General features: G+C 37.6%; 1 protein-coding gene across 4 annotated transcripts in view; it reads left to right on the top strand.

The window, feature by feature from the left end:
• The window catches only part of LOC149011571 (K(+) efflux antiporter 4-like), a 46,045-nt gene that overhangs the window by 13,600 nt on the left and 11,765 nt on the right, over nucleotides 1-20,680 (top strand). For all 4 annotated transcript variants that reach the window (XM_089161093.1, XM_089161090.1, XM_089161092.1 and 1 more), the window contains 8 exons: nucleotides 413-471; nucleotides 637-715; nucleotides 860-921; nucleotides 1,012-1,087; nucleotides 1,278-1,352; nucleotides 5,693-5,764; nucleotides 5,875-5,958; nucleotides 20,361-20,429. In XM_089161093.1, coding sequence (XP_089017219.1) covers nucleotides 413-471; nucleotides 637-715; nucleotides 860-921; nucleotides 1,012-1,087; nucleotides 1,278-1,352; nucleotides 5,693-5,764; nucleotides 5,875-5,958; nucleotides 20,361-20,429 — 576 coding nt within the window. The remainder of the gene's footprint in view (nucleotides 1-412; nucleotides 472-636; nucleotides 716-859; nucleotides 922-1,011; nucleotides 1,088-1,277; nucleotides 1,353-5,692; nucleotides 5,765-5,874; nucleotides 5,959-20,360; nucleotides 20,430-20,680) is intronic.

Genomic DNA, 20,680 nt, shown 5'->3' with positions numbered 1-20,680 from the left:
CCAGGCCACATATCTGGTTCTTAGAGTTTACTTATCGTGTATCCTAAGTTGCTGATGTTTGTTGAACTGCTTGTACGATGGTGGTGGAGTTTAAGTTTCTACATTGTACTCATGAATTATGAATCAAGTTAAATAGTTCTTTTAATTCAGTATGTATGGCCTATCTCATGATTCCATCTGCCGTTGGTTGGTTAGTAATTCCTCTTCAGCCTTTCCACTTGTTGCATGTTATTGTGAAGATTGTATGATGGTCCTGGGATATAAGTTGGATCTGTAATTCAAGGCTGGCCATTATGGGTTGAGAACTTTGAGCACACTAATTCTTTATTATTATTATTATTTTTTTTGGGGGGTGGGTTGCTGTGTTTGTATATGTTATTGAATACTTTCTTTCTGTGTTTTTGTTCATCAGGCTGTTCTGGAAACTGTTGCTAGAGTCAAGCCCAAGAAAAATGAATCCAAGGAAGAGAAGTAATTCTTTTTATCATGTGAATAAATACAATAATAGTGATAATTGATTCGGTTTTTATCATGTCGGTCTTTTTTTAGTAGCATGTGGGGGATATGAATTCGTTTGAAATGTTCTGCCTTTGTATACAAAATTTAACTTTCCCATCTTGGTGGTTCTTATGGTAGGTCATTTCAGCTTCATGATGTTTTTAATTTGGATAATGAGAATCGAGCAGAAGATATGCCAACCCTGATTGATAGGAAGGTATGGTCCTGTCTTCTTTCGCCTGGTTATATAATGTTGCAATGGTTTTTGGATTGTATCAAGTATGTTTGTTTATGCATGCATGCACGTAACCAGGCCATTTCAATGGTTAACAGGTTTTTGCATCTTTGCTGATTTTTCCAGGACAATGTATTTATTATTTCTAATCCCAAATCAAAATATCCTGTGCTACAGTTGGACTTAAGGTAAGGTTATCAGTTTCATACTTTCTGTTGTCATTATCATTTCCCTTTTACTAACATTAACTTGTCAGCTTTTCCAAACTTTTTATGCAGATTGATATCAGATCTGGTAGTTGTCATTGTAACGGCAACCTGTGGTGGCATTGCTTTTGCATGTGCTGGACAACCAGTATGGGATTCTGTTTATCTTGCTTTTGTTTGTTATTAATCCAATTCTTGAAGGAACTATGACACATTACTTGAATATGGTAGTTTAGATAATTATCCTTACAAAGTGTCTTCAAATCCATATGGGAGTTCTTAAAGATATGCCTTTTTAATCAATAAAGTTTACTTACTAAAAACACAATTTTTTGCAGGTTATCACTGGATATTTGCTAGCGGGATCCCTTATTGGACCAGGCGGGTTAAGTTTTGTCAGTGAATTGGTTCAAGTATGTTGCTTTTCTTCATTAGAGCTATAACGTAAGCCATCTGGATGTTTGTCCTGGTGCTTTTGTCTCAGTGTTTGGATTCTATGGTGTTTGTCTCTTTTTGACCTGATTAGTAAAGAAGTATATGAACAATTCAACCTCTTAAGTTTGTTTTATTTTATTGGATAGTTGTATGCCTAATTTGTTATTTTTGGTAAGTGATAGGAAATATTGGTTAATGTACGTAGCATAGATTGAGAACTCCACGAGATCTTGGTAATTTCTCCTTTTTTCAGGATTATGGGACGAGATGGCATATGAGTTAATATCTCTAATATCTTGGTATCTCGGCGAGGTCTCAATATGTTTCAGTGGGAATCTTGGTATATCTCAGATTTTTACTGTAATTTATGCTCCCCACCCAAACCTGACTTTTGATTCCAACCAAAAAAAAGTAGGCCCACTTGGCGACATCTTGGTACAGCTTGGTTTTTGGCTGACTGAGTTGAGCTATGAAACCAAATTCTTGAACTATGGTAAATAGCGGTTACAGATTTTGATGTAGCCCCAAGTCAATGAAGGCCAATTTTTCCAATATCTTTAGATGATTGGCAGTGCATAAACTAGGGTTGATTGTATCAAGTTATTGTTTAGGGCTAAAGCAGAATTCTGACTTTGAAGTTGTACCCTCAAACTAAGCCTTTTGATTTATAAAACCGAACTGATTTACCAATTATATTCTCCGTTGACTTGTTGAATCCATGTAAAAAAGGGTTTGGTTGGATTTTTTCGGTGCCGGCTGCCGACTGGATGCACCAACCCTCCTTTACTTGGGGTTGGGACCAACTGAGTGATCATATTAGAGCTGGTCTTGGAGCAGCTCCGATAAATGATTAGTTACGAGACATTCGATTGAGGTGCATGACCACGTACATTGTAGGCCTTTAAATGCCCCTACACGGAGAAGCGATTTAATCCAGATTGAAGGAAGTGGAACTGTAGAAGAACTACGGGCAGACCTAAGATAACCTAAAGAGAAGTGGTGAGAAAGTATATGCATAGCTTAGGCTTTTGTATCTAGTTTGGCCTCAAATATAGCTGCTGATTGAAAGGCAAGAATCCATGCAGCCAACCTCATTTAGTTGGGACAAAGGCTTATTGGTCATTGCTGACATTTATTCTTTGCTGACTTGTTCATATGACAAATTGTTAACCTGAACTTCTCAAATCTGGACATTAGGGTTAGGGTTTTAAGGGGACTTGAATGGGCCTCTGTTTTGGAGTTTTTAGAAGTCTCAGGTGGGTATAACAAGGATTTGTTTAGGGTTACAGAGTTAGGGTTCTAGAATGAAAAGTAAGTAGTTATAGAGATAGAGTTTTGAAGGTCTAGGGTTTAGGATTACTACTTCAGAATTAGGGTTTTGAGGGATTTCAACCAGAATCGATTCAGGCCCCTGTTTAGGGTGAAAAGAGTGATTCAGGTCGGATTTATTAGGTAAAGACCCCTGTTACTGGACATTTTGTATACACGAATGCTGGGTTGTTCCCCTTTGGATGTTGGCTTAGGGTTAGGTATCAAGGACATCGGACCAGGATTTGGGTAGCTCTAGTTTATGGTTTTAGAGGCCTCAGGTTAGGGCTGTAAGGGGTCTAGGGTTGCGCTACATAATTATGATTTGTGTTTGGGGTGTAGGATTAGGTCTTCATAGTTTTAGTTTGGGACGTAGGGTTTTGGAAGGGTGAAAGGCCTGCAATTGGGATTGAGTGACAGTGGAGGTAGGGTGTTAATGGATCTGCAATGTGGTAGAATTCTGGTGGAGGGATTAGGAGATATTTATTCTATAGTTTATGAGGAAGAAGTGGTTGAATGGGGTTGGGGTGTTCAAAACAGAAATCAAAGAACGGAAGGAAAATAGAGTGAGTGCTGACTTGTTATGTACCTCTAAGTCTGTAACACAAGTCTGGTAATGGCTGACATGGTACTAAATTTCACGAGATTTCTGTCATGTCGAGCCTAGAGAGATGAAATATGGTCCGAAACGAAATTCAGTTTAAATTTTGGTTTTTCTTTGAAATTTCAAGAACATCAAGGGGTTGTAATTGTAAACTATATTTGACTACTTCTCAATATTTGTTATTGCATTTTAATGGAAGTTTCAATGTTTTCTTGTATATTCATGTTTTGATTTGTGAAAATACATGATCCAGTTTCCTCTGCAAACAGTTGGGCATATGTGAATCAAGTGATCAATTTTTGTTAAATTTTTTGCAAAAAATAACGTTGCCGTTGTGTTTATTGGCCTAAAATTAGGCTGTACACAAAAAGTTAGACCCAAAAATACCTAAAACCCACTGAAAATGCAGCCGAAATTCTCCAAAAGTTGGTCGAAATTTCAGTATCTCGGTGTTTCAACCGTGTGGCTGATATGATGATGGAATAGTGAAGGCAGGCTGCAAGCACTACCGAAGGAAAATCCTTCAAATAGGAAACTCTATTAACATCTTACTCTTAGGTGGCAACACACTCTTTATTAATTATATCCTCCAATATGAATCTGTTACATGCCTAGGTGTTGTATTTATAGCTTTGAACTAACTTTCCTCGTTGTACTCAAAATGGCAACTAACTTGAATTTTAATGGAACTCTTATTACTGACCTACTAATCTAATAAGGACTGTTCACTCATGTGTATCAGGCCCTTGATAAGGATTATTTAATAAAGGTATATCAGGGCCTGATAAGGTTATTTAATAAGACACATTACTCTTGATAGACATGACCTAATTGCACTAAATAAAATCCTATTTTTGTACTTGGCCTGAATACTAGCGTATGGGTCCATAGAACTAAACTTGCTAAACAAAGGCCCAACACATATTTATCAGCCCTAAGTTGATTCAAAGGGAAATTGGCCAATTTAGTTGGGGCCTGCATCAGATTCTTGCTGTGTTTTTTTTCTGCATTTAGCATTTCAGTTAAAATATTCGACAAGTGTTTCTCTATGTCATTGAAACAATTACTTGAAATGTTGGTTTTGTTTAGTATTTTGGTCCCTTTGGAATTGGGTTATAGTTCGCCATAGTACAAGTTTCACAAGAGTCATTGGAAACGATGAAAGCGGCATTCGTAGAACTTGTCTAAGTATTGTCAAGTAATACGATGCAAATTGGAAATGACAAAAGAAAAACAATCATTATAATGGTTTAAGGAGGCCAAAACTTAGTGAGATATGTACTGATTTGGGTCTGAAACAAGTTCGTTTCATTCGCTTGTTTTCAATATAATACATTTATCACCTAATTATCATACAGTCAATCTATGGAGTTGGCTACTTGAATCCTGTAATTCTGTTTCGCATTCAATTCTGTTTAGTGTATTTTTTGTTAACAAAAACAACTCAACTTGGCATTATCCCATTGGGTTGACCACATGGATCCTATTTCAATAATCTTTTATATTCATACAAAATTCCAATCCTAAGCTATTCATGTCCTTCGTTACCATTTCTTCTGTAGTTTAATGGGCCTACCTCAAGCGTTTTTAGCTCCTTCAATTTGGAATACAATTTCTCCCTACTGGAGCATTCGAAGGGCACCTTTGCATATTGCAGTGCCACTTATGCAAATTACTCATGACTTATGATGACCAGCGGTGACACCTAGTTTTGCTCTAATTTGCTCATTCTTATTTTGTTTTTACTGGTTTTACGACTCTTCCACAACATACTCTATTAAACCACACTAATTTTATTTTTAACTGCCCTGCATTCAACCTCATGTGTCAATGCTGGTTGTATTACTATTTTATATAATTTCTCTGAGTTATAAAGGGATACAGTGATCATAGATGTCAAACTGTTGCCAATGCAGTAACATGGTATTGGATGGGCAAAGTTGTGCTACACTTTTTTCTTTCTTTCTTTTTTTTTTTTCTTTTTTCTTTTTTCGTGGCAGTGTGTGCTTTGTATGGCAAGGCATCACCTTAGTGCTTAAGTGAAACCTTGGTACTCCATGGTCCAAAGTAGTCCCGTTATTTGTTTTTTTTTCTTTCTGGTATCCTATTTATTAGCTTTTCATTGGCAGGTTTATGCCAAGTTTGTACACTGAGAAACATGGGTTTGGTACTATAGGCCGTGGGTATCCTGCTTGCTCAGAATATATATATATATAGGGACTTTCTGGATAAGGCAATTTTGTATATTTGTTAGAATTTTTTGTTTCCACCATTTTAAGTATGTGAATATATTTTGAAATACCTAAAAACAGCATTTAGAACCATCTGGGTGTTGTAGTGGGGAATTGCGAATCAGTTGAACTGGTTGCTATTCTTGTCCATCTTTATATTGATTTGTGCTTGTAGGTGGAAACTGTAGCTCAGTTTGGGGTCATCTTCCTTCTTTTTGCATTGGGACTAGAGTTTTCGGTATCAAAGGTTGGTTTATGCTTATCTTCATGTATGGCCACTGTCTCATATTTAAAATTTTTGAAACTTGTGAGTTATACTTAGAACTGATATTCAGACTCCTGCCTTGACGTTTGCAGCTTCGAGTTGTTCGAGCGGTTGCAGTTCTAGGAGGCCTGCTCCAAATTTTCTTATTTATGTGCTTGTGTGGTATAACTGCCTCGGTGTGTATAGTTTATATTGGTTACTTTTTTTGGTGTTTTGTTGCTGAATCATATGATGCTTAACTTTTTAGTTTAAATCTTGGAGATTGTGGATTCTTGAGAATTGTCTAATTCTATCCCCAGGCAGATATTTTTAATTACTAACAGTTGTTTTTCTTTGTAAGATCACAAGTTATCACCTTGAATGTAGATAATATGAAGTTCTGCTACTTTTACTATGATAAATTGCTTAGCAAAGATTCCTTTTATGTCTTTCAGTGGAGGCTATATGGTTGGCTCTGCTGTGCAAACAAATACACCAAATGAAAACTACAAACTCAGCCTTGTCCCAAATCAGTGTACCAACTCATATTCCTTAAAACATGAAAAAAATCAGCAGAACTAGCAGATTTGTTCATTTCCTATTTCAAATGCCAAGTTTGAGACAGAAGGGATTTTGGTGCAATCCAGGGTACCAAACTCTCAGTTCACCTATGGGTCCACCCAGCTAATGAATGAATCAGTTAAAGTGTGCAGTGATATTCCTTATAATCCTGTAAATAGGTGGAAGTTTCAATAAAAAAAGAAGGGAACAGAAGGGAAACATAACGTATAGGGTGTCAAGGGAAAACTTGGAATGTAAAAGAAATTGATGACAAGAGGTAGGAAAGAAGAGAGGGAGGGGTAATAAGGAAAGTAGGGGTAGAAAATAGTAATATCAAAGGAAAAAGTATCATCTTCAACTTCTAGCACAAACCAGATGTAGAAAATCAGTCCCAGATGAGTTTTCTCCTAACACCACTGACCTGATTCCCTGAAATTTCAGTTGAATGGAACCAGACTCCCAATTCCTGCTTAGTCCTACTAATATCAGATCGAAATAAGCAACATGTTTCAGTCAATGAATGGTTGCAACAAATCTGGTGGAAGGCTTTCAGTTAGATCTGATTCTGATTGCTGCTCATGATAGGGAAGCCAAATGGGTAAGGAATCTACTGTTAATTTCCCAAGGTAGGGTTTCTTTCAATCCTAATCTCTGGGGAAAGATAATTAAGGCAAATAGAGGCCCTGCTGTTACTGCCCGGAGCAGAGGACTAAAAGAAGAAAAGTTTGGGAAGAAGAGAAGAATTGAGTGTTGCAAAGAAGGGATTGGGCAAAAGAAGAGCTCGTGGAACTTAGAAGACAGTAGAAGGATCAAAACATAGGTAGAAGAAGAGAAGAAGAGGGTTTTTTTTTTGGGGGGGGGGGGCGGTGTTGAACCAGGCACCCGGTGGGGAATTTATAGGTTACATTTTGAGCAAGTCCTGCTTTGAGTAGTAAAAGAAATATAAGCACTAAAGGAATAGAAAACCAATCTAGAACTGAAATGGGAAATGAACACAGGGTTGAGAATAAATAAAAAGAGTTGAGTCCTAGTGCAAATAAAAGAGAGATGCCTCTTGATCCTAGTGCTAGCGCTAGATCAAGAGGGACTTCTTGTCCTTTCAACACTCCTCATGTTGGGGCATGGATATCACACATACCCAATTTAGTTAAAAATGGATGAGACACTCTTCACTCGTACATGAGGATAATGGATAACCCTTTGGTATTGGCTTCAATACAGAAATGATCATGTGGAGATAGATAACAACTTTGCTTTGAGTTGATTTCTGATAATCAAGATTTAGAAGATGGCAATCATTGACTCACATTACTAACTGCAACAGCGATGTCAGACCTTGTATGAGATAGGTAGATTAGCTTTCCCACTGGTTGCTGCCTTGCTGGTACCATCCTTTATCAATTGGTTCCCCTTCTTAATCCTTGAGTTACGTAGCAACTTTTGGAGGAGTATCAATTGTGTTTCAGATAGCAAGTCTAGGATATATTTTCTTGCAGAAAGAAAATGCCTCGAGCTAAATAAGCAACTTCAATCCCTATAAAGTATCTTCGTTTTCTTAGGTCCTTTATATATCAATTTATGATTCAAGAGCCTTTTCAAATTTTGAATTTCTTCACCATTATTACCCGCCACAACCATGGTGGGAGATCTCGCCACTCCAGAATAGCAACCAAAATTCTGGCGTAATCTTGGTGGGTTTTAGGGCCCCGGTTGGGCTGAAACTCGGTATTTAGGATATTTAAGGCCTTTTAAACACATTGGCGGCCTTAGATTTGTGAGAAAATAACCCTAAGTATGTCTTCTAAGTCAACCTTATGTGTAAAACCGAAATGCTGTGAAATGCAAGGTTAGACAACATGTAATGTAGAGATATCAAGTAAGTCGTGTTATCAACTATCAAGTATCAAATACATTACACATCACACTATCAAAGAACTTAAATGTTTTCAAAATTTTACAACCATAAGAAGTTTTAGACTCTTAGTAAGTCATAAATCATAATCCATAAGTTCACAATCACAAGAATACGAGAGTAACAAGATTACAAGACTACAAGACATCAATAGTATCACTTAGCATTCTGCATCAACTGATTCTGAACTGTGGCCACATGTGACTCCCAAGTCAACTCATCATTGTAGCATGTCACATATTGGTTTAAATGTCACATTAAATTTGTTTCCATGAAAGTGTAGATCAAAGCTAGTAGCAACAACAACAACAACAACAACAACAATAAGCTTTGTCCCAACTAAATGGGCTCGGCTACATGGATTCTTGCCCTCCAATCAGTTCTATTCGAGGCCATGCTAGATACAAGGCCTAAGCTATACATATCCTTTCTCACCACTTCTCTTAAGGTTATCTTATGTCTACCCCTAGATCTTCTAGTTCCTTCAATATGGATTATATCACTTCTCCGTACGGGGCATTTATAGGTCTCCGTTGAACGTGGCCGTGCCACCTCAAACGACTTTTTCGAAGCTTATCACTTATGGGAGCAACTCCTAGACCAACTCTAATATGATCATTTCTTATCTTATCAATCCTAGTTTTGCCACTCATCCATCTTAGCATCCTCATTTCTGCTACGCTATTTATCTATATGATTCTTTTTAACAGCCCAATACTCTGCACCGTACATCATAGCTGGTCGAACAATGGTCCTATAAAATTTTCCTTTAAGCTTTAATGGAATACGCCGATCATATAAGACCCCGGACGCACCTCTCCACTTCATCCACCCTATTTTAATTCTTTGGGAAACCTCATCCTCTAAATCTCTTTATCGTCAAGTATCACCACCTCATCATCTGCCCGATCATGACTAAAGTTACAAACTAGATATTCTGTCTTCGATCTACTAAGTTTAAAGCCTTTTGATTCTAAAGCTACTCTCCATGATTCTAATTTGGTATTAATCCCCACTTGGGTCTCATCAATCAAGACAATATCATCTGCAAAAAGCATACACCAGGGGACCTTATCTTGAATGTCTTTGGTTAATTCATTCATTACCAATGCAAATAGATATGGGCTTGCTTGAATTGGTGGTGCAGCTTTAACTACCAAAGTCTCTAACTTTTTCAAAATGTTATCTATTTGTACTTCCTTATGAACTTGGCTATCAACAAAATATCCCCTACTAGTCCTTTCAGACTCTTGGGTTGACTCCCATTCTTTAGTTCTATCTGCTAGGTTTAAAAGAAAATTTCAAGCTTCGGAATCATCAATGAATGATGTAAATCCTGTGGGGCACATTGATTCCAAAAGTTGCTTTGTTTGGTAATCGATACCCTCATAAATTATTTGGCATAAATGCAATAATTCTATACCATGGTGAGGGCATTCTTGGAGAAGGCTTTGAAACCTCTCCATTACCTTAGCAAATGACTCATTGGGTTTCTAACGAAATTGAAGTATATCATTTCTTATTTTGTTCGTCTTAGAGAAGGAAGATTTCTTCAAGAATAGAATAGTAAATTGTTTCCATATGATAATGCTTCCCTGGTGCTTGCCACTTTTTGGCTTGGTCCTTTAATGCGGTAATAACGTAGCTTCGAATCATCGTGAATGATGTAAATCTGGGGCACATTGATTCCAAAGTTGCTTTGTTTGGTAATCGATACCCTCATAAATTATTTGGCATAAATGCAATAATTCTATACCATGGTGAGGGCATTCTTGGAGAAGGCTTTGAAACCTCTCCATTACCTTAGCAAATGACTCATTGGGTTTCTAACGAAATTGAAGTATATCATTTCTTATTTTGTTCGTCTTAGAGAAAGGAAAGAATTTCTTCAAGAATAGAATAGTAAATTGTTCCCATATGATAATGCTATCCCTAGGTAAGCTATAAAGCCACTTTTTGGCTTGGTCCTTTAATGCAAAGGTAATAAACCGTAGTCTTACGGCATCATCATTAAGTTGTTGTACCTTCATAAGGACACAAACCTCCTCAAACTCCCTAAGGAACAAATATGCATCTTGATCAGGTAGCCCATGAAATTGGGGTAACATAGATAGATAATGAGATTTGAGCTCAAAATTATTACCCATCACTTCAGGTAAATGTATACAGGAAGGTTGTGCAGATCGGGTAGGATAAAATCTATCCCTAAGACTCGTGGAGGTGGTGGAGGTAGACCTTCCATGGTCAAGGTAGACACTCGGACAATTCTATTTGTAGAATCACGAGTCCAGACACACATGCACTAACCACTTAATGCAATTAATGGCTCTTATGAAAGAATGAGATTTTTTTTTAATAAAAAAATAAATAAAGTACTAAAGAATAAAAGAAAAGAAAATAACAAAAACGAAGGGAAAGTAATGAATTTCCCACCACAAAGATTGAAACAATGATTCCAAAGCTGTAAGGTTGCCGTATAGTTGAGCGCTTATAGGTTTGACAAAGAAGGGAATCCGTATAGTCTTCGGAGCCACCTACAATCGAATCTTGGGGATTACTGCAGAGAGTGGGGACTACTATACGTTTTTGTTTCTACTCAAGTTAAGAGTAATATCTTTGAATTTTATTTTTTTATTTTTAAATCACTTCGATTTACCTAAGAATTAAAAAAACAAAGTGGACTAATACCTCCCCGGCAACGGCGCCAAAAACTTGTTTGTGAAATTTAAAAATTACCGCAAGCGCACGGTATCGTGTAGCTAACGGGTCGATCTCAGGGAGATATACCACTTAGAATTGAACTTCTTAATAGTAATGCGAGAGTGGAATGATTCAATTTTTGTTAACTAATTAACTAAACTAAACGATCCTAATCTATATGTCTAATGCAATCGAATTGAAACGAAAAATAAATTAAACACAATCAATGCATAAATAAAAGACAGGAAAAAAAATGCGAACAATAACAAAGCAATAAACAAAGCAATAAACAAAGAAATAAACAAAGCAATAAAAGGAAAATGAAATAGCTAAAATGCAGATGCAACGCCACCCGTCACCAGAAGCAGAGGCACGACTGTAGGCTTGCTCCGGTTATGTGGTCTAAGATGATGAATGAATAGGCAGAAAGTAAATAACAGAAAGTAAATAACAAAGCAATAAACAAAGCAATAAAAAGAAAAAGAAATAGCTGAAATGCAGATGCAACACCACCCGTCACCAGAAGCAGAGGCACGACTGTAGGCTTGCTCCGGTTATGTGGTCCGAGATGATGAATGAATAGGCAGAAAGTAAATAACAAAGCAATAAACAAAGCAATTAAAGGAAAAGGAAGCCTTAACCAAAGAGAGGCACGACAGTAGGCATCTCTGATCAAGGATCCAGGGGAAGGGAGAACAATAAATAATGCTGAAAGTAAATCCTAAATTAAGAATATGGAGGGGTAGATAGAAGCGGGATTGGAGGGAGGAGAGAAGATTAATAAAAAAAAATTACTTACTTGCGAATTGAACAAATGATTCGAATCTCAACCAACCCTAACAACCAGATCTAGATCTAGAATGATCTAAATCTGCAATTGCTAGACCCAGAGAAAAACGAATCTAAAAACTTGAAACTTGAACTTGAATTGCATTACATAAAAATTAAATCTAAACATTGAATCTAGAAATTTAAAATCTCACAACTGCAAGCAAAGAAAACTAGAGAAAGCCTAAATAAACTGAAGAGAGAAGAAATAATGCTTCTACTAAGCTCTAAGACACCTTTTTTTTTTTTTTTTTTAATGGAGTATGTTCTCCTTTTATAGAGTTTACATGAGATATGAAGCACGGCTGAATTTGAATAAAACTCAGGGTTTCTATCTGACTCAATCAATTAGGGTTTTGACGTAGTAATCGCGCCAACTTAGAGAGGTCAGATGCATAATTCCACCGTTGGATTTGAGGTTTAAGTAGTCTTGAAGCTCTCCTCCAAAAATCAGCACGATCGGACATCGGATGACCGTTCGATGAAGGGTTTGATCGAAACTGGACAGAGGCATTCAAAAACGGGATTTTCCCTCTTTTTCTTTCTGAATATAATTCTTTTTCCTCTTTTTCTTTCTTTAATTAAATCCAAGATAAGAGATAAGATATTGAGGTATGCAAGGACTCTTTTCCATTTGGACTCTCTCAATAATATCTCTATAGATTTGATTTAAAATCTCAGCCGTAGATCAAATTTGCCTTCTTTATCTCTTCAGTATTTCGGAGTTGGCCCATAATCACACATCTCTAGCCCATCATGCTCCAGATCAGGCCCATTTTCGCATTTGAGAATTTGAATGGACTTCTTGACGTGTAAAATAGCATGATTCAAGCCCAAAACTCCAAATATTTGCTTAAATCTTGAAAAGTCCTAAAATCTGCAAAAACAACATAAAACTCAAGGTAACTCCATTCTAAGTGTATAAAATGCATGCTTTATGCCCTAAGATTTCACACATAAATGTGCTCATCAGGGCTTAAAGCGACCCTTGATGTAGCCCAACTGTTATTGAGAATTCATTACTTTGTCCCCCCACTGTTCTAACACTAGTCACCGAACCATCATACATATCCTTAACTATATCTATATATTTACTTGCAAAACTTCTTTTCTCTAGTACTTGCCAAATTAACGCTCTAGGGACTCTATCATAAGTTTTTTCTAGGTCAATAAATACCATATGAAGCTCTTTCCTACATTCTCTATACATTTCCATAAGTCTCCTAATTTGGTAAATAGCCTCCGTTGTAGATCTTCCTGACATAAACCCAAATTGGTTCTCTGTAACTGTAGTTAAGTGTCTCAAACGAGTTTCAATTATTCTCTCTCATAACTTCATCGTATGGCTCATCAATTTAATGGCACTATAGTTATTACAACTTTGAATATCTCTTTTATTTTTGTAAATTGGAACCACAACACTTCTCCATTCATCTGGCATTTTCTCTGTGCTCATAATCTTGTTAAACAACTTAGTCAGCCAAACTAGTCCATGGGTTCCTAAGCTCTTCCATACTTAAATTGGGATTTCATCAGGACCTTGTGTCTTGCCGAGTTTCATCCTCCTTAAAGCTTCTTTTACTTCAGACATCGAAATTCTACATATATAAATTCGGATATTGGTGCCTTGGTGAAAGGTGTAATCGTCCGAAACATAAGTGCTTGAAGAATGCTCATTTAGTAAACTAGAGAAATAGGTTTCCCATCTTTTCTTAATGTCCTCCTCACAAACTAATACTTTACCATCTCCATTTTTAATACATCTAACATGGTCAAGATCTCTACTCTTCCTATCCCTCATCTTAGCTATCTTATAAATAGATTTTCCCCCTTTCTTCGTGCCTAACTTATTGTATAACTCTTCATACTTCTTTTCCCTTGCTTTTCCCGCAATTTTCTTAGCTTAATTTCCATCCAACCTATACCTTTGAAGATCCTCAACATCCTTTGTTCTTTGCCATGTCTTAAAACTAGTTTTTTTTTATTCTTAATGGCAGCTTGAACCTCACTATCCCACCACCACGTCTCTTTATAAGAATGGAGCTTTCCTTTTGATTCACCTAGAACATCTTTAGCCACCTTCTTAATACACATAGCCATCTCATTCCACATTGCATTGGAATCCCCTTTTCCTTATTTGACTACTTCATTAATGAAGGAATTAGAGTACTCTCCTTTCAAATTCCACCATCTTATTCTGGGATAGTTAACCTTGGACCTTTTATGTGTTCTTGAGACTAAGCACATATCCAAGACCACAAGTCTATGTTGTGCAATTAAGCTTTCCCCCGCTATCACCTTGCAATCCTTGCACAACAATCTATCAGTCCTTCTAGTTAGGAAGAAATCTATATGGCTTCTATGTTGTCGACTTTTGAGGGTAATTAAATGTTCATCTCTCTTTTTGAAGTAAGTATTTATAATAGATAGATCAAAAGCAGTAGCAAAATCCAAAATTGAAATCCCCTCCTCATTCCTTTCTCCAAAACCATATCCTCCATGTACACTCTCATATCCTCTTTGATCTTTTCCAATATGTCCATTTAAATCACCTCTTATGATTATCTTTTCTCCTTGACGAATTCCTTGCATTAATCCATCCATATTTTCCCAAAATTCTAGCTTTAGACTTTCATCTAATCCTATTTGAGGTGCATATGCACAAATTATATTTATGAACTCTTCTCCATTACAAGCTTGATAGCAAAAATCCTATCACCCACTCTTTTAACATCCACCACATCATTTTTTAAATCTTTATCCACTATTATACCCACTCCATTTTTATTTGTTTTATTCCCGGTATACCAAAGTTTAAAGTCATCCAACTCTTTGGCTTTTTTACCCCTCCATCTAGTCTCTTGAATGCAAGCTACATTAATCATTCTTCTCCTCATAACATCTATTAATTCTAAGCTCTTACCAGTTAAAGATCCAATGTTCCAAGATGCCAATCTAATCCTATGCTTATGGACTAGCTTCTGTACCCGCACTCGTCCACGGCGCGGGAACCCTTGCCTACTTATCACCGGATCCGGGCGTCGATGCGACGCGTCGCTTACAGGGGATGCCCTAGCATAGCTTTTATCATATAAGGTCGAATCCATGAAAAAGGTTTGGCTAGATTTTTTCCGGTGCCGGTTGCCGACATGACACACCAACCCTCCTCCTTTACCCGGGCTTGGGATCGGCAGCAAAACACTAGCGGAGAACATATATTTATACTAGACTCACACACCCATTGTAGAACATTCTATTTTGGAAAAAAATTCAAATTTGGGGGAAAATCTTATCTTTATTGAAGATCTAGTTGAAATAGGCTTGAATGATGATAATTTAATGTTATAGATGTCATAAGAATGTTTAGAAGTTGAATCCCCAACAAATTCCAGCAAAAAATCAAGTTTCCGGCATGTTTTGAGGGTTGTAGGGAGAGAGAGGCAAGATATGCCTCTCTCGAGCGAGATAGGGGGTTTTAAAATCCCCTAAACCAGGTGGTTGGAACAGAGATGGCGAGATCTCGCCGAGATGTGGCTAGATCTCCCATCTCTCAGATCTCATCTCTCCTCTCGTCTCGCTATCTCAAAATAGCAAGATATCACGTGAGATCTCCCACCATGGTCACAACTATATTTTCAATAGACAATTAGAATGGTAGCTTGGATACTTGTCTTTTTTTATGAAGAGGGTGATGTATCCTGGGTTGTTCCCCCCCCCCCCCCCCCCCCCAAAGAAAAGAAAAAAGGGCCAAAGCCCAACCATTAGTTAGGGAGGCCGATTCCATCCTAAGGGTAGAATGGTCAATTCCAACCCCTGGATCGAGCTATAATGAAAACCAAAATCTAGTAAATTAGTTTATTTAGAAGTTTTGAGAGTCAAGTCATTATTTATTTCCTTTTGTCTTGAAGTTTCAGTTGGACAGAGTCATAGAGTTGTGTTAACTTAGGAAATAAAAGTTTCCTTTCTAAGAAATACTACTTTGAAGGATAACTTAAACTATGAAGAATTATTTCCTTTTTGAGTCCAGTCAGTTTGTAATTTGGTTGCTTAGATCTCCAGTTATCTAATTAGCATTACGTGACTTAAAGAGTTTAAGTGAGATCTCAGATCCAAGTGCTAAGATCACATAGTAATTAGATTCCTTTTGATAAGTGTTTCAGAGTACAAGTTAAGTTGTAATGGGATCCTAACAGTTAGGATATCTCAGTATGAGTCAGAGTTCCTTTGTTTCAGGCTATAAATATCCTTTCTATTGTAAGTTATTTTCAGTCTTGATTAATGAATTGATTTGAGTTTGCGAATTTGGCTTTGGGAAAGTTGTGGGATTCCCCTTGGAACCCTGCCGCTGGGATAGAGTGCTCTTGTTTCAAGTTTTGAGATTTCTTCATCATCTTCAAGCTCCTCTGCAGATTTTCCAGCAAGCTCACCACCATTCAAGTAAGTCAAGACCCGCACTCCATCCCCTTAAGTTGTAGCCATTCCCAAACCCTAACCACAGTAGCTCCTTTACCCCTCTTCTTCTTCCCCATGTTTTCAGTCCTAACCCCACTAGGATTACTCAATCTGTGCCCTAAAAACACACCTTGTACCTTCTATAGGATCGCATAATCCTATATAACCTAGTCCTAATCTTAAAACCCCCAAAGCAGCCCTAATTCTGTTGTTCAGAATTTCTGCACTTCATCTTCTTCCTGGAGAAGAGTTGCAGAATTTTTGAAGTTTCCAAGAAAACCCTAATTTTTCCAAACCTGATCCCCTTTCTCTGAACAGTCTCTAACTTACAGATTAGTAGTATTACTAATTCTGAATTACAGAAACAGCAACCCCTAACCGAAACCCTAAATTTCAGAATTCAAATTTGAAACTTGATATCCACCAAACTTGAAATTCAAATTTTAGACCTCTCAACCCATCAACCGTAGCCTCCAGCGACCTCAGTTAAGTGCTGGAATTTAATTAGAAGATCCTGAAGTTAACCCTAAACCTGGGATTACATCAGTGGTATTAGAGCTAGAAGTTCCAGCTATTTCTAAGAGTCCACATCAGATATAAGCCAACAAATACTGTAGATTGTTGCACAATTAATTGAGATGAACAACAGAATTACCAACTTTGAGCACCCCAAGACAACTGACAGCACATACTCCACCACCCCTCCCATAATCAATTCCCAAGTTTATGTACCACATGAAGGAGGAGTCAGTGGAGCAAGAAGATACAGAGAAGATGATCCAGACTATGGCCATCCTGGGAGATCCAGAGAAAGGAATGGGCACAATAGAGAGTCTAGGCATGAGAACCCACTTTATGATAGGTATGAGCCAGACAAAATTCTACCAAGGAGGCAGCCATTACCCCCCCCCCCCCCCAACCAATCCTTCGAAGATATTATGATGGCATACTTCAATAGAGGACAAGAGCCAAGAAGCGGAGCAGATCATTACAAGATGAAGCTTGAATTGAAGGATTTCAATGGGATCCTTGATCCACAGGTATTCTATGATTGGAGGGCAGCACTCGACGACTACTTTGATTGGAATGACCTAACAGAATAAAGGAAGGTGCAACAAACCAAAACTAAATTAATTGGTGCAACCAGGGAATGGTGGCGTACCAGATCAAGAGAGCTGTACCTAGATGACAGAGAGACCCATACTTGGCACTAGATGAGAAGAGAGATGACTGATAGATACCTTCCAGGACATTACAAGGCCAGGCTCCAGGAACAATTCTAGACTCTAAAGCAGGGTAACCTAATAGTCTTTGAGAGTATATTCAGCAATTTGATACTTTGGTTTCTGGAACTGGTACTATAGAAAGCCCATTACAGTCTATGACTAGGTTTAAATTGGGACTCAAACCTGAGATCCAGTTGGCATTGGGTGTTACTGATGTAATTGACCTAGGGGACCTATTTGATAAAGCTCTTAGGCCTGAAGCCTTGCAGTTCCAAAAGAAACCAGCAAGTCAGGATGTCAGAAAAGACCCTGCCTTACCCTCCTCAACACCCAACTCTAGCCTTAATGCACCACCACCTAGGATGAATGCAAGATGGAGTGTTCCCAATACTATCAATCCTGGAGGATGTTTCTATTGCCATGAGAAAGGACATTATGCCAGAGATTGCCCACAGAATAGGGGAATTGCTGTATTTGATTCTAAACCCTAGGAACAGGAAGAAGTGGTATATGCTCCACTAGAAGAAGAAGGCACTGAAGAGGAGACATGGCAGCATCACCTTAATGTATTGACCAAGCAGGATACCCATGGCCTATAGTACCAAACCCTATAGGCAAAAATAAGAGGGAAATCAATACTTAATAGTGTGATAATATAATGAAAATTAAATTGATTCCTAGACTTAACAACTCAGCAGCCTTATGTAGTGGATGCTGCAACAGACTCCCATCTAGTTTGGATGATGTTGAGGATTTTCTTGTTGCCCTTTGGGTAGACATGAACAACTTGTTGCTTCACCCTATCTACTGCAGCCCATATTGTGGTAGAGTAGTTCTTCTTTGTTGATCTACCATTCTCAACACCTGCACCATAGGCTCAAGCATCTTCACCACTGTCCTCACTTTATTTTAGAAACCGTCATCGAGTATGGTCAATTGTGCTCTCCTTCCTCCTACAGATGAAGAACCCTCCCGGTTAAACCACTGCTCTTATGCAAAAACATGCTCCTAATGACAAGTTTCGATTTTTTTTTCTGCCACGCCATTCTGAGCAAAAGTATCAACATAGCTGATCTGATGGAGAATACCATGATCTGCCAAGTATGCCTGAAAACAGTGCTCCATATATTCTTTGCCATTATCAGGGCGGTGTGCTTTGAATTATCTAGGATTGTAAGATAACCAAATGGTCAGTAGTCATTCTTGTTAGGATTTTCAGCTGTAGTACACTAGTACTTATAGGTTCTTTTGTTGTAGACTTGTAGTAGATTCTGATGTAGACATCTTCTTACATGACCAGATCTAGGATTTCAACTAAATCAGAAGTACAAACACTAACTAGGCCTAAAAGAGGGGGGGGGGACTACAACCTTCAAAGATCTGAACTCTTTTACTTAATATCTGTCTGGAATACAGCCCTAAAATAGATCACTAAAAAGAGAAAATTACGACAAAAATATTCCAAACTGTCAGTGACTTGAGCCCTAAAAAGCAGATTGTAAATGTGTAGAGACTGCTAGGTATACATATTTTTCAGACCTACCTCAAGGTTAGGTATCCAAAAAAGGAAGATTGCCGAAAAAGGGTAGAATCTTCAGGTATTGAGGAGAGCAGTATCTGGGCAGGTCTTATTAAAAGGTTCTAGATCATGATAATGGAAGGAGGGAGGGCAGCAGTTGGATCCATCTATTTCTTTTACTGCTGTCCTCAAGGTTGGGGTTAAAAAAAGGGTCATGGCTAGGGTTTTCAGCAAAACAAAATTTGTAAACCTACTCGGGGATTTAGGAAATGTAATGTCCTTCACCAGATTGCTGAAACAATACAACTAGCAGTGATGTTTGAAGAAGTAAAGCTGGTGAAGATCGCTCCTGCGATTTGGCTTTATAATAGAGACAACAGCATAGAGATCTTCAGTTATATGGATCGAGTGTAGAGCCTAGGGCTCTGATACCATGTTGTAAACTGAGAGGTTATTGCTGGTGGCTCAGAGTAAGTTGAGTTTATTGGTGGCCCCCAATGCGGAATTTATAGTTTACAATTTGAGCAACTCCTACTTTGAGTAGGAAAAGTCACATAAATACAAGAAGGAATAGAAAACCAATCTAGAACTGAAATGGGAAACAAAAACAAGGTAGAAAATAAAAAAAGTAGGAACCCAAGACTCTAGTACGATATAGGAGTGAAGTCCTAGTGAAAATAGGAAAGGGATGATACCTCCGATCCTAATGCTGGATCAAGAGGGACTTTTTGGTCCTCTCAACAAACTCCTCTCTTGTTTGTCCGCCCATATATATAAAATAAACTGAAAAGATTGCATCCTGAGCCCCCTTTAGACTAGAAAACAAGGTTGGATCAGTTGCATATGGCTTAAGCCTTCAAAGAGGTTGTTATTCCAGGCAGGCTAAATCAACTCCATTAAAATTATTGTGGTTCTATTTTTCATCCGACCTTATACCAACTTTTTACTGGTTGCCTTATCTATGCGAGCCCGTCATGAATATCAATGATGGTCTGATAGAATTCGTATTGATATTTTTTTCAATACACGTTTTAGTATCTTGTACTTTGGGACAAATAGCATATCATGATGTCAGTTACTCTTCTTTTTTTTCCGGATGTCAATTACTCTTGTTCCCTCATTTCTTTGCCAATTTTTTTGAGTTACGAGATATCTATTTAGGTAGGTTAAAACCATTTTTCCCTACCTTTTATAACCTTTAAATTTGTTCTATTAGGCATTAAAGTCTCTTAACTTTGTGTTCTATTCTTATATCAACATTTTAACTTTCCAACCTTCTGGGAAGTAAATTTGTTTTTTAATTTTCTTATCTTTGAAGAAAATTGGGAGAACCATGTTATGCTTTCTTTTGATATTTTGTTGTTTGCAGTACTGATTTGGGCAATTGCATGCCTTCTGCAGTTGTGTGGTGGTAAACCTTCTGAGGGGGTGTTTGTTGGTGTATTGTTATCAATGTCTTCGACAGCAGTGGTAATTCTCTGCTATTTTTCTTACATTCCTGCCTTTTTATGTATTTTTCAGATGTATTTGTAAACAATCCCAAGATCTGTAACCACTACTAGGTAGAGAGAAGAAGAAAGAGAAATTGAGGGAGAAGAAGAGAGAATAATATGAGGATAGGGCTGGCTGGTAGAATCTATGTATTCTATCATACCAGCATTTATTTATAATGATCTGAAATAGAATTACAAAAGGAAATATAACTCAAATATAACTCTTAA

This window comes from Hakea prostrata, chromosome 7 (genome assembly GCF_041222555.1).
Source record: "Hakea prostrata isolate BN-2017 chromosome 7, UWA_Hpros_2, whole genome shotgun sequence".
Lineage (NCBI taxonomy): Eukaryota > Viridiplantae > Streptophyta > Magnoliopsida > Proteales > Proteaceae > Hakea > Hakea prostrata.
The sequence above is the reverse complement of the archived record's forward strand: the minus strand, read 5'-3'. Positions and strand labels throughout refer to the sequence as shown.